Raw genomic sequence first — 18,625 nt, forward strand, 5'->3', positions numbered from 1 at the left:
TTTTAGGATACCATGGAATCCTTGCTGGGATCATTCCTTGTAATGTGTAATTGCTGAGGGAAAAGGGCATACAGATAAGTTTGCTTTCATACTCTTTTTTCTTCCAAATGTGTTTTGACTAAACTCGATGAAAGCAGTATGACTATAAAATTGCAGCCAGTGTGTTAAAAGGTTACCATACAATACTCTGCATTTTAAGGTAAAAATAGAGAACTACCAGCAAAAAAGAACAATGAACAGACAAATCTAAATGACAGGCATGTCTTTCTTACAGAATCTTACCTAGACTTGAAGGATTTGAACCCATCTCTACTCACAGACTGAATTCAGAATAAACAACCTATAGTGGAAATTAACAACCAACTTTAGCACTGAAGGAACAAGTGGATTTAATGCCTCCTGTTTTGTTTTTTTTTTTCATTCAAGAAATGTTATGATACTCGTTTGGAGAAATATCACAAGTATAATGACTTTCAGGAAAGGGTAAATTGGTCATATTCCTGTGAAGATAATGAACTTGTATCATAGCTGTATGACAAAGGAACTACAAGACGAGTATTTCTTCACAACTTTCTGTTATACCAGATAAAAAAAAAAGTATGCCTGATGCTTCAAGGACTTGCAGAGACTGTGCAAGTGGTCAGATTAAAGTTGCAGGTTCAGGTAGGCTCATACATAGCAAGACTTAGAACAGAATCGAAAATTTTAGAATGTAAGAAGTAACTCTGCAGCCCCTTGCCACCTGTAGTTGATTAAAAATCCACTGTCACCCACCGGCGGAATAACACATCACAGGGTGTTTCTGTGGAGTCTCTGCACATCCTTGGTTTCTTGTTATCACTGATGGGGCTAAATTTGATACAACTGCCTTTCTTTTATCTGCTTCTCCACTAAAATTTTCCTTCTCTCCAGAAGTTACTAACTGCTGTTTCAAGAAGCTGCTCTAAAAATCTTTCAGCAAATCCCATGTTCTTCACTCCTTCAAAAGCTAAACAGACAAACCAACTGCTCCTTCCTTTCTGTATGTGTGTAAACTTGGAGAAAAGTTAATAATCATATTGCTAAACTGCTGAGCAACTGTAGGTAAAAAAGCTAATATGTCATAATTTATATGTGAAAAGATTGCAGGGGGTTAGTAGCCAGTCTAGTGCTATTGAGGCTTCCTACTGAGAACTGCACTGCAAACTGGCAGCTGACTCAAAACACTATTTTCAACATTTCTAAAAATGCAAATGTGTCAGCAACTGGTCAAATAGGCTTCCATATCGGTGATTTATTGCACTCTTTCACATTAGTGTACTACTGACCTGTACAAATCACTCCCAGGCTGAAAACAACGCCTGTGCACAGCTTTATAATGAATGCATGCGCTAAATCAGTCTTGCTAGTTTCAGAGAGGTGTTGGAAGGTAATTTTGAGCTGTCTCAATTAGACAAAGATAATTTCTATGAGCCAGATTTGTTAACGTGCACAAAGCTGAAGCAAATATGCTTTTCCAGGGAGCTTTGGAAGGATAGAAGGGGGGGAAAAAATCCTCTCTCTTAACAAGAGAGGAGAAGCCTCTTTTATGAGATCACTCACTGAATAAGTAAAACAGATCTGCAGCTACTATTTGTGTTCATTAACAAAGGAAAATTTATGGCTGCTGGGCAACTCGTAAGGTTTGGCTAGCGGAGCTGAAGGTTTCCCTGAGCAGGGTTTTCTGCAGTTGAGGTACCAAAGATGTGAAAATCTGTCTGGGCTTTCATAGCTTCATCATCTACCTGTGGCAGAGTTAGGATGGTTACATTCAGAAACAAGAATATGAGTGTAATCCTAAACCAGTTCAGCTGTCCCATACCTGAAATACAAAGAAGATAAGCACTTGGGAAAATGTCTGTGAAACTTTACCTGCAACCACTGTGACTGGTCATTGTGGCCAGAGGTCCAGGCATTAACTTTGCCTTGCTTGTCCAGCCGGGCTTTCCTGGGCTCCCAAGCAAACATGTCCATGTTGAGAGTACGGAAAACACTGGAGGCAGTAATTTGGTAGTCTTGTATATGTCCTGATTTCATCCCCAGGGGTTCAGAGCAGCCTGCAACAGCAAAATAAGATCTGTGACACTGCCTACTTATCTCTGTAAGTGGTTTAGGTCTTCTGTTACGGAAAAGAAAACTAGCAATTCTTGAAGGGAAGGCTTTAATCAAAACTATTGTTGGAGGAACTTGTGAACAAACAAATAAAAAATAGCCAATTCAAGGCACTTTATTTCAACACTACCTTGGAAGAATCAAAAAACAAGACAGAGAATTCAACGTATTTTATCCTGGCATAAATTTATGAAGGCATACAAACAGAAAAGATGACTTTCATCTCTTCTTATCTTGGTTTTATTTTCCTGTCCAGCAGCTTGCTATTGTTTCCTCTATTCAGTTTGATTTTCTCATCCTTTTATGCCACGACACATTAACCATGTGTTTGCCTGCTGAGGAAATACTTTTTTTTGCTTAAAGCCACTGCTGAAGTAAAATCTTAGCAACCACTGAGCTTTTTCTACAGTTCTGAATTTCTTTGACACCTAGCCAAAAAATGTAGAAAGCGCCAACACCCACTGACAGAATGGCAGACTACAGAAAGCCAACTGACTAGATGATTGCCTAAGAGAAATCAAGAGTTAATGGCTTATTTGTTTAAACCAGGTGGATGAACCACATCATTGAATTATTTTGATTCTAGCAAAAGCTAGATCTTGGGCTTCTCCTTTCTCTGTTGGGTGTCCATGGGAAAAAAAAAGAAATAAATTAGTAATTGGCATTATGTTCCTCTGCCTTGTTATTTTACACTGGGAACACAAAAGATACATTTGGACCCAGAAGAGGCAATAAGTAAGCTGACAACAAGCAGCAGTGTAACAATGGTACTGGAAGCCAAGGGAGGCAGATAAGCTGCCTGGTTTTAAGATTTAAAAGTAATTTAAAAATGCAGGCAAGTCAAGTGGCTGAGAGCAAGAGGGCTTCTAAGAGGTCAGGAAAGATGGATGTATGGTTGGATGGAGTCATGTTTGATGGTTGAGAAGAAGGTGAAAGATGGAGAGGGGAACATGAGGCTGGTTTCTCATTTCGTCCCTGCCCAGCTGTCAAAAACCTGCATATGTGAAGTTGTCCCAAAGTTTTCACCTCACAGCTTCATGTACCCTACTCAGTTCTGTAACTGACTTGACTCAGTTAAATTGCCAATAATATTTTAACATAGTTCACTGAGCGAGAGTGTGCCCAGGATCTAACATACTTGGTTTTGCAAGGAGTGCATCATCCCTGTGGATGCACAGAACCTTGACCTCATGTATCATTGGGAAGACAGCGGTTTTCTACCTGACACTCACATCCCACGCTGCTGAGCTGGCTCCTATCAGGTATTTGCTGAATTCACCAGCTGCATTGTGACGTATGTTATGTGACTCATATAAAGCACACTTGTAAGTTATGAAGGCTCTCCTGCTGCCACCATGACCCTACTCAGCTGGTGTCTCTTGAAAAAGACAATGCACTGTGACCACTTAAAAAACCTTCAACGTTTTATTTTGTTTTTCAATTTATTTGAGCTAGATATCAAAGCTGGTTCTCTTTTTCTTAAACATCCATTTATTCCACAGTATGTTTACCCAGATTTAAAGACCTGGTTTTGGTTTGGTTTTTTTTTTTTCAGTTTCTTTGATATTACTAGCAAAGACCTTGACCTTTTGGTCAGATTCTAGTTTCCATTTCTCCTGTAGGTTTAACACACAGAATTAAGTGGAATTAGTAGGGATTCAAATCAGGAAGGTAAAATACGTACTCTCTGGGGGTCTAAAAGCAGGAGCAAATGTGTATTACCAGATGATAATAATAGTAATAATAATAATAGTAATAATAGTAAAATTAGTAATAATAATCATCATCATCATCATCATCATCATTATAATCTCTTTAATGTAGTAACTACTGTATTTAAAATTTGAAATACTGACATGATTCATATGCAATTAAAAAACAGAAAACAGAGTTAATCTTTGAGAAAAAGCCAACCCTTCTGATTCTCAGTGCACAAATGGAAATTGCACTGCCTTGTCCATAGAAGGGACTACCTAGTTCAAATCAACCAACCAATTTTCCTGGGAGTAGGAGGGAGCAATTGGCAGTACAAATGAGAGTCATCTGTTGCTTTAGAGAAGGACTTTGCTTATTATTAAATTCTGAAGTATCACTCCAGGATCACAAGGGCTTTCATCAGGAACATTTCATCCAAGGAATGTGAAGGAGGTTCCTGACACAAAAAACATGGGTTGTCAAAACTGTTTTTCAGTGCTGGTCCAATCCATCAAAAGCAGTTGTATTTTCTCTGAGTATTATCATTGATTTATGAAACAACAGATGTGTCTGCTTGTGTGTTTGTGCATGCGTGCATGTGGTAATAGGATTTTACACTCGCCTTCCTTCTCCACTGCCCCAAAGAGAGGATGAAGACAGTTGTTAAAAGGTGACAGGAGAAAGTGAGAACCATGAGAAACAGAAGAGACGAACATGATGCACGTGGGTAGTAGAACAGTGTCTTAGTGCTGTGTCACAGAGAGCAACAGCAGACCCCCGTCATTCCCAGCTACAATGGCGCCCTGCTGCAATGACAGAGGACAATGACTGTTTATTTTGATAGGCAACCCAGAGTGCAAAGGGCAGAATCATCAAACTGGTACAAAGCTTTGTGTCTGTAGGTAGTCATCCCTCACAGAAGTGTATTCATAATAATGCTTAAGATTCCCTGGGACATCTCCTCTTTATTGCACTGTATCTTCTTTAAATTTGCTTTGCAATGTCGCTGTGAAAGGATTCAATCTCCTTTACCATTTTTACAACCTGTTAAAAGTTAGAGAGAGCTGACGTAGACAGACAGCTATGCTCAATGGAGAATCTTAGGTGCAAATGTTTCAGGTGCTTCAGATATCATCATGTGTGATAAATGATATCTGATAACTCTGTATGTTTAAACCTAGCTAGGTATAAGTTTGCAGTTACTTATTTGGTCTAGCTCAAAGAAACAGGAGCAGTGAAATAATGAGGATAAGTGTGTATTAGTGTCTGAAAACTGAAACAATTCACACAAAGGTTTTTCTCTGTTGACTCTTCTGAGGGCACAATATATTACTTTTCAGTTTGTATCCTGTACGATGCCCCTCATATACGTCTTCTTTCAAGAAAGCTGAACCCCCCAAGGAAATATTAAATACCCAGTGCAGCAGAGGCAAAACCACAAATGGATCTGCATGCAAAGGTCTACATATGTCTTGTCTTGGGCCAGGATTAATATAGTATTGGCAAAAGCAGCACATTCAATTATTTGAGGGCAAAGGTGATTTTTTTTTTTTATTAATACCATAATATTTTTATTTTCTGAAAATCAAGAGATTTAAAAAAAATTTCTTCCTATTAATGAACATAGGATTCCTTCCTAGATTAGTTGGTGTTAAAAATGAACAAGGGGAGGGGGATTTAGCACTAAATGCAGATATTACAAAGTCCCCTTGTGTGTGCGTTTGTGTGAATGGTACCTAAGGTACTGTTAGAATAGAGAAAGAGTTACCAGGCAACACTCCAAAAAGAGGAAAATTACATGCTCAGGAGATGCTATGAGTCTCACAAGGATGGTTAAGATCTGGGGACCAGCATCCCTTTGCAAGAACTAACAAACTCAGAACACCAAGAATTTGCTGAATTGGTACACAGCCACCAACATACACGAGCACCAACAACGTATGACAGGGACACGTGCAAGAAGGCAGAGGCTGCTATATGCAGATATTTGAGCATGTGAGTGAACTGCACAAGTAAGTGACTCTGTTGTGCTGTCCTGGTTTCGACTGGGACGGAATTCATTTTCTTCCTAGTAGTTGGTACAGTGCTGTGCTTTGGATTTAGTATGAGATTAATGTTGATAACACACTGATTTTTTTTTGTTGTTGCTAGGCAATGCTTACACTAAGTTGAGGACTTTTCAGCTGCTCATGCCCTGCCAGTGAGAAGGCTGGAGAGGCGCAAGGAGCTGGGAGGGGACACAGCCAGGGCAGCTGAGCCCTAGCCAAAGGGATATTCCGTACCACAAAACGTCCTGCTCAGCATATGAGCTTTGGGGAGCTGGCCCGGGGTGCGTGGTCGCTGCCTGAGGACTGGCTGGGCATTGGTCAGCAGGTGGTGAGCAACTGTATTGTGCATCATTTGTTTCCTTATTGAGTTTTATTTATCTTTTTTTGTTATCTCCCTTTTCATTAGTATTATTAATTTATTAAATATAATAACAATAACAATAATAACAACACAATTTTAATAATGTATTTCAATTATTGAGCTGTTTTTATCTCAGCTCCCGGGTTTTACCTTTTTCCGATTCTCCTTCCATTCCCACAAGGGGAAGGGAGTAAGTGAGCAGTTGCGTGGTAGTTTGCTGCTGGCTGGGGTTATAGCACAATATGTGTGAACAGTTATCAGTTTTTAAAAACAACACCTTGATGCTACTATTAATAACAGCTTAATGAATAAAGGCATGGTAGTAAACACTAGCTGTGATCTGTTTCTCTGCCCACATCAATACGCTACGAAAGAATGGGAATTTACAACACAGAGATGCACAAAACACAAGTAAAGCAGGAACACAAGGCCATGAAAATTAATGCCTAATTTATTGATGGCCAACTCCACAAGCACTGATAGCATTGATCGTGGTTTCAATAAGATCTGACCATAGGTCCTGATAAGTGAAGCTATTTATGAGCCTAGAGCAGATGATACTGAACATTTTGCTGAAGTTTGTCCTAAAAAACCTTTAGTTTTTATCATGATCTGGTGCTGCAAGACAGCCTTCCTCTGTTCAGTAGTGACTCTTCTCTAGCACCAGGACATGTTAGAGAAGCCAGACCTCTCAAAGTGTTTTTCTGCCTAAGACAGACCACCTGGAATTAGAGTGAATTAGTCTGTCATTATGTATAATTACACTCTTCTTTCGGTAAGATTGAAATTGTTCTGCTGAGGCTTGGCTGCCTGCAGTTCTAAGAAATGATGACCTTGAAACTGTTAGGAGACCACTGAAATGAATTAATTTCAGTAGCTTTCACAGTTCTTTGAGCAAAACAATTCCTGGTCATTCTGGCAAGGACTTACTCTAAATTGTGGTTCCAGAAATGGAAGACATAAAAAAAAAAAATAAAATCTAATAGCCTAAAGCAGCTAGACAGAATTTGCTATTTACTCTCAAACCTATCTATATTGGAAAAGGGCTACAGTGAGATTAATGCATTAACTTTTCATTTCTGAATCTGGTTTTGATGCCACTAGAGGACTGAGAATTATTTAACTCCTGCTTTTGATATATCATTCGTGAACTGGATGACTATTTTTTGTGCAGTAAGCAGGCAGCCACATAAAAATCATTCGTAAATGAATTCAGTGGAGCACTCCTACCGGTAAAAGGTTGATCTGTTGAAAAAGATAAAAAATTTACATGCTTTACTGAATTTGTAAGGGAACATGGCTCTTGCAGAGAGTGGCTGGAGGTCAGCATTTACGTTTATGAGCTATAGCTTCTGCTACTACCTTAAGAGGGTTTATAGTGGCTCCACTTGTTCATTTACTTCGTAGCTACTAGATGCAATACCTGCTTCTGCTAGAAATCCACAAAACAAGTCTAAACTTAAATCTTGACTAAAGCAGCCCAGCAAAATATATCTTACTGCACTTAGAGTGGTCCTTGATGGCAGCTGAAGCATCCTTGTGCCTCTAAGGATCTCACACAGCACATCGGCATGGTCACCCAGCAGCCAAGAGAAATTACCCAAATCAGCTGTGATGCTTGCTTCTGCCATGACTCTGCTGTGCAGCACTGCACAAACAACTTCAGCTCTCAGAAACCATTTTCAGCGCTTAGTTCAGGCTGTGCTGAGTGTAACTGTGACACTCTGTCTCATGGTCTGCTTAGGCTGTAAGGTTATGGGTCCTGATAGCTGTTGTTACCTAGTAAAACTGCTATAAATGACCTTTTCTAGGTTGCATGTAATTGGAGGCCAACGTGCACAGAAAAATTTACAACGTATTATTAGGATGCTACCACTTGATATTACTACTATTACTGCCCCACTGCAAGCAACTGCTGTCACTTGTATCACTTAGGTGAGCGCTGCTGCTTAAATAATTTACATAAAAAGAGATAAGTAACAGTGGATAAATAAACTCAGGCCTGCCAATTGCCTTTCACCAGAAACAAAATGCACATGATTTAGCGCTTGGGCACAGAAATGTGCCTATTGATGATTGACTTCGGGGGGTGGGTGGGGGGTGGTGGTGGTGGTGATTGCAGGAAACCCACCTGAGAGTTCACAGCCAAGAAGTTCCATTCTCAACGTGCAGTGTCTTCTGCACACCTGAGGGTACAGCCGTATGTACTGTGACTTAATTGGAGGAGTGAAGGAGTTAGCGTACGGGGTGTTGTTGTCCACATTCCCACGGAACACCTGTGATAAAATGACATATTCCTAAAAATGTGCCAGGGGGATTACTGAAGGTTCAGTTCATTTCCATACCTCTGAGATATGTGCATTGTTCTTCTGACTGTCCCTGCACATTTCTCTGCAAGCCTTCCCCAAACAGAGGTTGTTTTATCATTCCTAATGCCCAGCATACAAGCCTTTAAGCAAAACATTCTGCCATTTGTTTGCGTCGGCATGCATTTGCCTCCTGTGTTGAACCAGGACCTCTATTTTGTCAGTCCTAGAAACTGAAGCCACTAATGCAACTAGATTATGTCTTCTTTTCTAATTAGTGTATTAAATAGTCCCAGTTCAATTTAGCCTGCAATTATTTATGCTGACTGACATTTATTTTTTCCCCTCTACTTCAAAACCTGATCCAACTCCCACTGAAGTGCAGCGTAACCCGCCCACTGATCGCAAGGGGAGCTGAATTAAACCTATAAGCATTCTTCCATTAGCTCTTCACTCCAACCAGATATGCCCGTACTTTGTTTTCTTCCCTCATTATACACCTCTTCACACAGCATTTTCATTTCCTAATAAAGGAAATATGTCCAATGCTGCAGGGTGCCTCAGTTCTATCTTACCTTACACAGTAGAGGGATTTTTGCTGCTCTGTATAGAATAAGTAGTAACTATAAACTGTAAACACATACTTCCCACTGGACGATATTGTGCGTGCGGTACAGGCGTTAGCATATATGAATGGATTCTGTGCTTTTAAGGGTTAACACTAATCTGCCAATGTAATAAAACTAAACTGAAAACGGAGTAATGAGTAATTACTGGTAAACTAATTAAAATGAAAATCAGTTAAGTGCAATAAACAGGATTATTCTAGCCTTGGGACATAATATTTATACAACCATCAATTAAAGTATAAGAAATTCTTAGCAGAAGTGCAAATTTATTGTTTTTTTCTTTCAGAGAAAAATAATAACAAGGCAACCTACATCATACTATCAGGCAATTATGCTTATCGGCTAGAGATACCTCATACTTCTGCAGGCAGCTAAACCATAAGATACATTCATATACTTAATGATGACTTAATCTTACCGTATCTTCATTTGTGCCTTTTACTTTGTACATTGTCCACGACTTCCCATCATTACTGTATGCAATTTTGTAAGATTTTACATATTCTGGACTTCCAATCCTCTTAGCACCTTGAGTTATAACTCCAGTTACCCGCATCTTCTTCTGCAGGTTTATCTGAAATAACAGTAAAATGTTATCACTAACAATCTGAAGGACACAATTCTGATTCTAGATTCCCCTGATTCCTTTTTTTTAAATTGCTACTATTTTTATTTTTAATGGCAGAAGGGAAAAAAACGCACATAGCTGTAGCATTGAAATTACTACCTTTACACTTGCATTAATTCCTTTTAACTTCCATTCATTTCATGTACATATGCACATAAATAAAGGAAAAAAACTGAACCAAAAGTCTGTACTATGCTTATGTCTTCATGTGTATGTGTACACACAAATACAGATATATATAACTGATGCACAAGATATTACTGGAGTATTATCAGGATATAACATTACTGGTATATAGGATTACTGCTATATATTTCCTTTCTAAAAAGGAAATGCAACAGTGCAGTAATTTAGCAAAGGCTGAACCTGCTGTTCTATACGAAGCCAATTTACAAACCTATACAAAAGTGTCTAAACTAACTTCAGACTAAATTTCTTTCTGAAAGTAAAAATACATGGATGATCTGTAAAGCAAACAAATAGACCTTTTCTCAACTCTCGCTGAAAATTCATATATCTGAAGATCATGACTGAAATACTAATCCCAAAACAGTCAATAGCAAAATACCAATGGCGGTCAATGGATACGAACATTTCTTCTGTATTTGTCTGAGTTGATCTCAACACCCTGAAATACAATATGAAGATGCACAGACAGTTCAAAAATACTCAGACAGCGTTCATTCTGCCGCCTTTAACCATCTATGAAGGGAAAGCCAACTACATTCTCACAACATTCAGAATGTGATATTCAAATAAAACAGTGCTGGCATTGGTCCCGGCAACGAAGTCAATCATGAAGCAATCTGTGGCACTTGCACGCCTACCCTCTCGCGGGCAGGCAGCTGAAGCCTGCAACTTTTGCACCAAATGAAGCTTAAGAAATAGCTGTCGTACTGTACATTGTGCGAAGATGCAGGCAGATGTGTGATAGAAGGAGACAAATGGAAACACCAGAGAGTAAATAGCTGGGAAAATGTAAATAATACGTTAAACTATATTAGTACTTGCATCCTCCAAGCAGATCTTACCTGTGCTCCCTAGTTCATGGAGCTGACCTGGTGCAATCCCTACTGTTTGGGACAGCCACCCCAGTACAGGAATATGGTATTATATTATATATATTATATATATGGAATATACAGGAGACAGATCAGGTATCTGCTGTCCAAATACTTTGCCCAATATTCTTTACAGTGTGGTCTCAAGTTTTCTCTCACTTTGTAATGTAATCTAGCATCTTTTAAGACCTCAAGATGATCAAACTTCAGTGTTTCAATATTTTACCGTATACACAATAGGAAAGTGGAGAAAGACAGAATTTTACTGCTGTTTTTTTGAGGGAGTCTAGGTATTTCTCTGCTACTTATCTGAAATAGTTGGGCTTCACGTTTTTCTTCTTCAGGCAAAAGAAATTTCAATATAGTTTTACCATAGTTCTCCCTATGAGAAATTAATGGGTATGAGAGGTTAAGACCCATTGAGAGAGGAGAAGCTGCCTGTAAAAGATGAAGATTTTTCACAGGATCTTTCTCACATATACCAGGAAAACTCTGGAGCATTTCTAATTGCAATGGGGGGGAATGGATTCACACCAGGAATTTAAACAGGTATAAACGGGAAGAGGTTCAGGCCTTTTTACAGTCTTGGTAACCCTTCTTTTCCCCCATTCCACGTCTCCCAGAGGAGGGAAAAAAAGAAAAAAACCAAACAACATTATAATTTGAAAGAGGACAGCTCCAGAGACCACTATCAGCCCTCTAACTATATTTAAAAATGTATTTAACATAGAATAGTAACCAGACAGGCATCTCTTCTATAGATTTCACTCTATATACAGAATTTCAGAATATTAATAAACAAGCAAGTAAAACAATTTTTCATATATTCACAAAATTGTTCATAGTGAAAGGATACCATCTCCAAAAACAAATCAGAAGGCATAGTGAAACAGAAACCAGCCATTGATTATTTGCCTTTTGCATGTACTTACTAGTAGTGTCTTCACATTTCATTGTTTGGGAAAAGGAAGATATAACTGTATGCTATGTTCCCGCACTGGCTCCTTTCCATGCCCTAGCGTCCATCTCTAATGCACAACAAATCAACCACTGTACTTCAAGAAGCAAAACAATGACAATAAACCCACCCAAAAGTAATCTGTCAGAGTTTAATACCGTAGTTGAAAGTAGAATCTTTTTTATATTAAAAAAACAACTTTCTACTGCATAAAGGAAAGATTTAATAATAATTTTAATAGTTAATTAATAATTAATAATATTTTCAGATAATCATAAAAATGAAACCAAAACAATTTAAATTTTAAATACTAATTTAATATACATATTGTTTAACCTGTGTTCTTTGAGTTTCGGGAGGTAAAAAGCCTACCTTTTTTCTGCTATATACCAGCCTGCTCTATATGCTTATCCAGATAACTGCACAAATAAGCTATACAATCTTATTTACTTCTCTAACAGAGAGAATCTTGCCTTTTAGAGGCTTTCTTGATCAGTATCCGTATTCTGATGAGTCACAAACTGAGCTTTGGCTTTAAGCAATATTGAGCTTGATATAACACAGGAAATAAATACAAGATACTGTATTTTGCAATTAGGTCTACATAATCTGTCAATGTTTGCAGGAAAATCCCAGTGAAGGGGGCAGGGGGAAATGCTTTCAAATCCCCGCAGCTTGCTTGCAAGCAAAATCCCCATGGGGCTAACGTCATGCCTGTGGTAGCTCCTTGAAGTGCATATGGATATACCAGGAATTAATTGGCACTTTGTGTACGGGTTCTTGTATGTCTTTTAAATTTTTCAAGTCAGAGCTTTGCAAAACTCAAAATATTACAACAGTGCAATGACTATAACAAAGCAGGTGCTGAAATCTTTCTTTCTTAATGTACTTCAGTGGGAAGCAAAGTTCCCCATGTGAAATGTGAACTAGCTCTTTTAGCACTAAAAGCATTTTCAAAGGTATTTTTCTGCAGCAGTTGTGAAGAAAAACAGCTTAGGAAGCTCTGCTTTGTGGATTCAGATCTAGGACAGAATGTTATATATTCTAATTACATGGGTGACTGTGTTTTAAAACAAAGACGTGAAAGTCAGCACGATAACCAGTTTAACGTTTATTTTTTTAAAAGATGATAGCTTATTCAGTTATAAAGACCTCCTTATCATTACATAGATTAACGGGAAAAGATCAAGGATGATAGGAGATCAATAGTATTTTGAGGGATTTATCCCAGTAATTTACGTATTAATGCATAGTAAAGACCATGTAAGAAGAAGATACTTGCATAGAAATTTGAGGAAGCCACTAACAGGAAAAAGAAAGAGACTAATCAGTTCTACCAGCCCCACTTACATTTAAGGTTATTTTGAGAGTAACAGATTCAGACTTGACAGTCAGCCCCTGTCCATGGAGCTGTGCTCAGCCCCAGCTCAGAGAGGGCTCCTGGGTCCCAGCAGCTTCCATGGCACCTATTTCGATGGGACCCAACATAAGTCAGAGATTTGGCTGCAGTGCTCAGAAGCAGATCTGAGGATGCCTGTTGCCCTACATCCTCATGGCATGACACAAATTGTGAAACCTGGGTAATGTGCTGCTTAACATCAGTAACGGGATCTGCCTCAAACAGATTTTGCTTTTCAATGAGGAAGTTTTCTGGGGCTAGAATAAATGTCAAACACTGAACCACCCAGGTAAAACGGCATGTAAAAGACAGCCAGTAGTCTGACATTGATTCATTTAAATATGATGCCACAAGAAATAGATTATGTCTACACAAAATACGGTGGATGGTGCAAAGTCACTGTGATGATATTGTAGAACGGTCAGCTAGAGCACAGGGATGGCAGTCAAGTTAGTAGACAGTGCAGAGGGACAAGATACAACTCCTCAGAGTCAGTGCTGTGTATACTATCAAAGGCTGAATTCATGTACTGCCAGTTATTCAGTGCCTTCTATTCTATACTATGCCATGTAGCCAAAACTAAGTAAAAAGAAAATCACTTGAGGCATACTCCCTTTACTGCAGTGCATGTCCACAAGATGGGGAATAAAATCAGCTCTATCAGTTTAAAAAGTTCCCAGCAGCCCTTGAAATTTCCTTTAACCTTGTTCCTTTCAACCACCACAATCATCCTGATTCCATGATTAATCTACTTTTATCATCACAGCACGTTAGTCATGACCTCTTTCAACAGGAGGGGAAAAAGTAACCAGCATGCCACGTTTCCAGCTCTCAGCAGTGATTCTGTAGGAGTAATTATCTATTAAACAATTTTCACTGGTGTACTAATGTTTTTGTCTGCTACGACTTGCACAAATTCATTTTAGGATGCTTAATCATTCAGTTGTTTATATTGATGAAGATGTAGCCAATGAAGATTTTACTTGAACTTGAAAAAATCCATACCAGAAATAAGACAAATGAAAAAGAATGTTTTCCCAAGAGAAAGCGGCAATACGAGCAAGGTAATTTTACAAGTTCCTGTAGATTGTGCAATGCCTTATTTTCAAAGGCAATTCAGAAACAGTCCTGCAAGTCTGCACGGTGTGTGCAGCTTTACTTTTAGGTGTGAGTAAATGTAGGACCATAACACTGGAGGGAACTGCTTCATGCTTGTTTTTCACAAACAATCCAAAGACCAAAAATAACTTCCAGGCATGCTTAATAAACCTTAGAATTCTTGGAAAAAAAAAAAAAAAAAAGACTATATTAACAGTCACAATATGTCAATGTAACAGAACAGCAGGGATTAGGGAGAGCACCAGTGGAAGAAGTTCATATTCCTCCTCAATTTGTGATCAAATATTAAGTATATTCAGTGTGCAGAAGGTATGCACTTGACAAAAATGAGAAAAGAATCAGTGGTGTTTGTCTCATTTATATTATTACATGCAGGAGAGGAAAAGAGGAATGAGAAGATGGAGTGCCTTTAGGAAGACACCATATGTGATGCTCCTGGCTAGAATACATAACCAGATTCCCCTCATTTGTTACTGCACTATTAGCAATAACACCACTAACATTTCATACAGAACAGGTTTGTCTGAAGTATACCTTAAGAGCAAGCTTCCAGTAAATGCTTAGATTAAAACCTTCATGAAACATTGGGTCTCTGAGACTGTAAATGCAGCTCTACATGAGCCTTCATTCATAAACAGAAATGCAGTTTACAGAGAGCTATGGTGTTTACCTGTTTCAGTTATGAGACACAATAGCATTGCTATAAATAAGTTGCTATACTTTCTAGCACAAAGTATACATATTTTTACTAATACTCACTGTTACTGATATTAAACCAGGGTTGAATAAGGGATCAAGTTCATATTTGCATTCAACGATTTATTACAGCAACCCATCCCTGTTGATTTAATCAGGTTTTGAAGGATGAAAATTTAATTTTTCTGTCTTTTTTTTTTTTTTAAAAAAAAGTCATAATTCTGCTAAAGCTTTATAGAAAGCGCACACAGAAACATTTTCTGATGAAGAACAGGGACACTTGCCAATGGAAATGTTTATAATAAAATCAGGAAAGGAGTAACATGACACGCATCTCTCAATACTGGGAAATTTTAGTGAGCCTGAAGGCTTCCTCCCATTTTTCCTCTTTCATCTTCAAACACGAGAAGCCCTGAACTCGACTGAACATTGCTGTTTCACCCTGATGTCACATCAAGAGCAAGGGGCTGCAGAGCAGGACTTGGCATGTGATGAGGTGCAGGAAGGTCAGAGCAGGTCAGTTACTATTATCTTCCCTGTTGCAAAGCATTGCTGGCACCTGGACATAAGGTGCTCATATATCTTGCCTGCCTGTGGCTTTTTGTTACTGCCCTAATCAGCACTGTCAGCAGAGCTTCTCCAGATTTAGCTGAGGGCATTAATGCAGTCAGCGTAGTAGCAGTGATATGTGTTTTAACTAGCATCTAGATTAGGTAATGCAGTGATTTATCCATGGTAGCACTCCAGCTGTTGCTGCCATCCTGGAAGGGGGTTTATTACATGGAGAAAAGCCAACATGTTTTATCTTATAATGGTGATAGTCTAGGAGAACTAACGCAGTCATTTGCTAGAGGTCACTTTATAAATAATAATTCCTAACATGATTGTGGAATTGTACCTTGCAGTCAAACCAACTAAAAACTCACATTATTTCTGATCCCAAAACCTTTTTATTTCACTTACGTGGATGCAGATCTAGCAAAGTCTCTGCACAACTTTGCTATTAAATCCTCTGCAAACTCATCCTTCCAGCACCATTGTTTCCAGAGTGCCTCGCCAGTGTATCATACCTTGTGGTAACAACAAACATCCCACAGGTCTTCCCTGTGTTCACTCAATCTTAGCCCCAGCCAACCATCTCAAAGCAACACACCTATGCCATCTTTACTACGTCTATTCATATGCTCCAATTTAGGCATGATGAATCAGAGACACAAACTGGCCCACTAACTTAATTTGCCTTTCTGTGAAAAGATCAGCATATAGGTTATACCCTACTTGTATGAAAAATATAAATACAGGGATTGTTTGGCCCATGTAATGCTAATACAGAAGAGCATATGTTATGAATAATACCAAAAAGCAGTCACTTCATTTGGCTTTTGTTGAGAATTTTCACTTTATGCCTCAGAGAGTTTACATAATTAGACAGACTAAAAACTTGCTTAGTCTGTTTCTTCTTATTATTAAGTCATTATTTTAGTCCCAAAGGTAGTTGCTATGAATGCCATTAACTGGATGATATGAATTATTCAAATACTGGTGTGTTTAGACTGTCATCTCAAGAAAAGGCCCATAATCAATCTCATGTTGTTCAGAGGTTTGTAGCCCAGCAAAATTCCATCTCATTTACGAAGTATTGATTAAATGGGTATTAACTACCTGAAATTTAAGGTTAGCTAAGAAACACTAAGGTCGTTTATTGCTATTATTAATTCCTTCTTATACTCTGAACTTGTGAATACTCTTCCTGTCTTTTGCGTTCTAATATATCTGGAAATAACTTCCCCAAAACATCTTGAATACTTCTTAAAGTATCAGTCAAAGAATATGTAAATAAAAATGTCAGAGAAAATACCTATATGTATTTCCACTTGCAAAACAGCTTTGATCACTAGCTTGTAGAGGTTAGAAGATAGGATGTTAGTCTGAGGTCACAGAAACAAGCATGCACTTTTCTTTTAATCCTACATGAAAACCCTTTTCTTTAGGGAAAAGAAATACATTCAAAAGGTGCGATATTAGTATCACCATGAAAATATACTCAGGGAAAATTCTTCATGTGCCCAGTGCAAATATCAGAGGTACTTTATATTGGTATCCTTTCTGGTTTTAAGGCACTCTAGATGCACTCTGGTAAAAACCCTGATAACAAATAATGACCTGCCATCAAGCCCAATAAGGACCACTGGGAAGAATTCCCGTTCTGACTTCAGTGTGGGCTATGTCTAGGTCCTGTGTATCTTCTCAGGCCAGGAAATGTTAAGAAGGAACTGTGCTAGAAAGTGAGACATCTGTTGCCCGGATGAAGATATTTTTGACACACCTGTTGCCCAGATGAAGATATTTTTGACACATCTGTTGCCCAGATGAAGGTATTTTCTTCATTGGTTTTGAATATTAAAGCTGACCAGGGGTTATAAACCATCCATTGAATGATGGAAGCTAAAGCAAAAACTGAAACAGCAGGACAGATACAGGAGATCAGACTTCCTGGGCACTGCAAGAACCCTGCTGGGGTTTGTGATCATTGCACATTCCCAGCTCATTTTAACACACCGGGAAACTAAAGCTACTTAGTTCCTCCACCAGAATAAACCCCGTAAGCAATACTAGTGCTAACAAATGGTGCACAACCAACCTGTGCAGAGAGTACTTCTTAACGATAGTTCACTACCTTGGCTTTCTTTTTATGAGTTTATCTACAGAAATTGTTCTGATTACTACTGTAAAGGAAGGGGAAGGGTCTACCTGAAGAGTGGTTCTGCAGGACAGATTGTCATGGGCTGTGCAATGGACAGAATTCCTTTCCTATGTAATCTTGCTACACCACCCTTGGGAGATGCTGCAGATTCCGCAATTCAAATGAGGTCTGAACGTTTTGCAAGGAATCTACTGAGGAACAAGTGGCACAGTAGATCAGTGTTTGCAGACTCCTGGTGAGTAAGACTTCTCATGCTATCACACTTCAGCTACCATTCCTTAGCCAGTAATTAAATGCCATGTTCAGTTGCTAAACAACTCACAATGCGGTATTTCAATTTTCATAACACTGGTAATAATTTATCCCCTTTCTTCCTTGGTTAAGATAATCCTAATCATCACATAACTAGTTAAAACCTTCTTTGCCAAGGAGCCTGGCAGCCACAGCTGGCTTTACGCTGACCATACCAACCTTTTGCTCTTCCCAGCTACCTGCAAATACCTTTTCTAGTTAGTGCAGAGTCTTTTTAGTTGTCAGTTGATAGAGGACGCAAAACACATTGAAGTTCCAGCTATAACTAGGACTTCTGACTGATCTGGTAATGCTGCTCATATTTAGGGCAACTGTTAGACAGGGTTCACATTGTGACAAAATTTTTGAGGGAAAGTCAAATGGGAAAATAAGCGTCTGTGAAAGCAATCCTTCACACATATCGTCACCCTGAAGAATAATCTGTCAGTTGCCATGAGACTGGTTGTGTCAGGGTAGAGGCCAAGGTTTGTAGATGGACACAAGTGGAGTGGAGATGTGGTTTGGTAAGCACACAGGGGACAGATGGCTTTGTGACTGCTGAAAGGACTATGCCACTCAAATGATTTCTCCACCCACAGA

The 18,625-nt window shown here is 38.7% G+C and overlaps 1 protein-coding gene across 2 annotated transcripts in view; it reads right to left on the minus strand.

The window, feature by feature from the left end:
• EDIL3 (EGF like repeats and discoidin domains 3) overlaps positions 1-18,625 on the minus strand; it is a 256,888-nt gene that overhangs the window by 49,506 nt on the left and 188,757 nt on the right. For both annotated transcript variants that reach the window (XM_056325649.1, XM_056325648.1), the window contains 3 exons: positions 9,588-9,743; positions 8,366-8,510; positions 1,891-2,075 (listed from right to left, as the gene is read on the minus strand). In XM_056325649.1, coding sequence (XP_056181624.1) covers positions 1,891-2,075; positions 8,366-8,510; positions 9,588-9,743 — 486 coding nt within the window. The remainder of the gene's footprint in view (positions 1-1,890; positions 2,076-8,365; positions 8,511-9,587; positions 9,744-18,625) is intronic.

This window comes from Falco biarmicus, chromosome Z, assembly GCF_023638135.1.
Source record: "Falco biarmicus isolate bFalBia1 chromosome Z, bFalBia1.pri, whole genome shotgun sequence".
Classification (NCBI taxonomy): domain Eukaryota; kingdom Metazoa; phylum Chordata; class Aves; order Falconiformes; family Falconidae; genus Falco; species Falco biarmicus.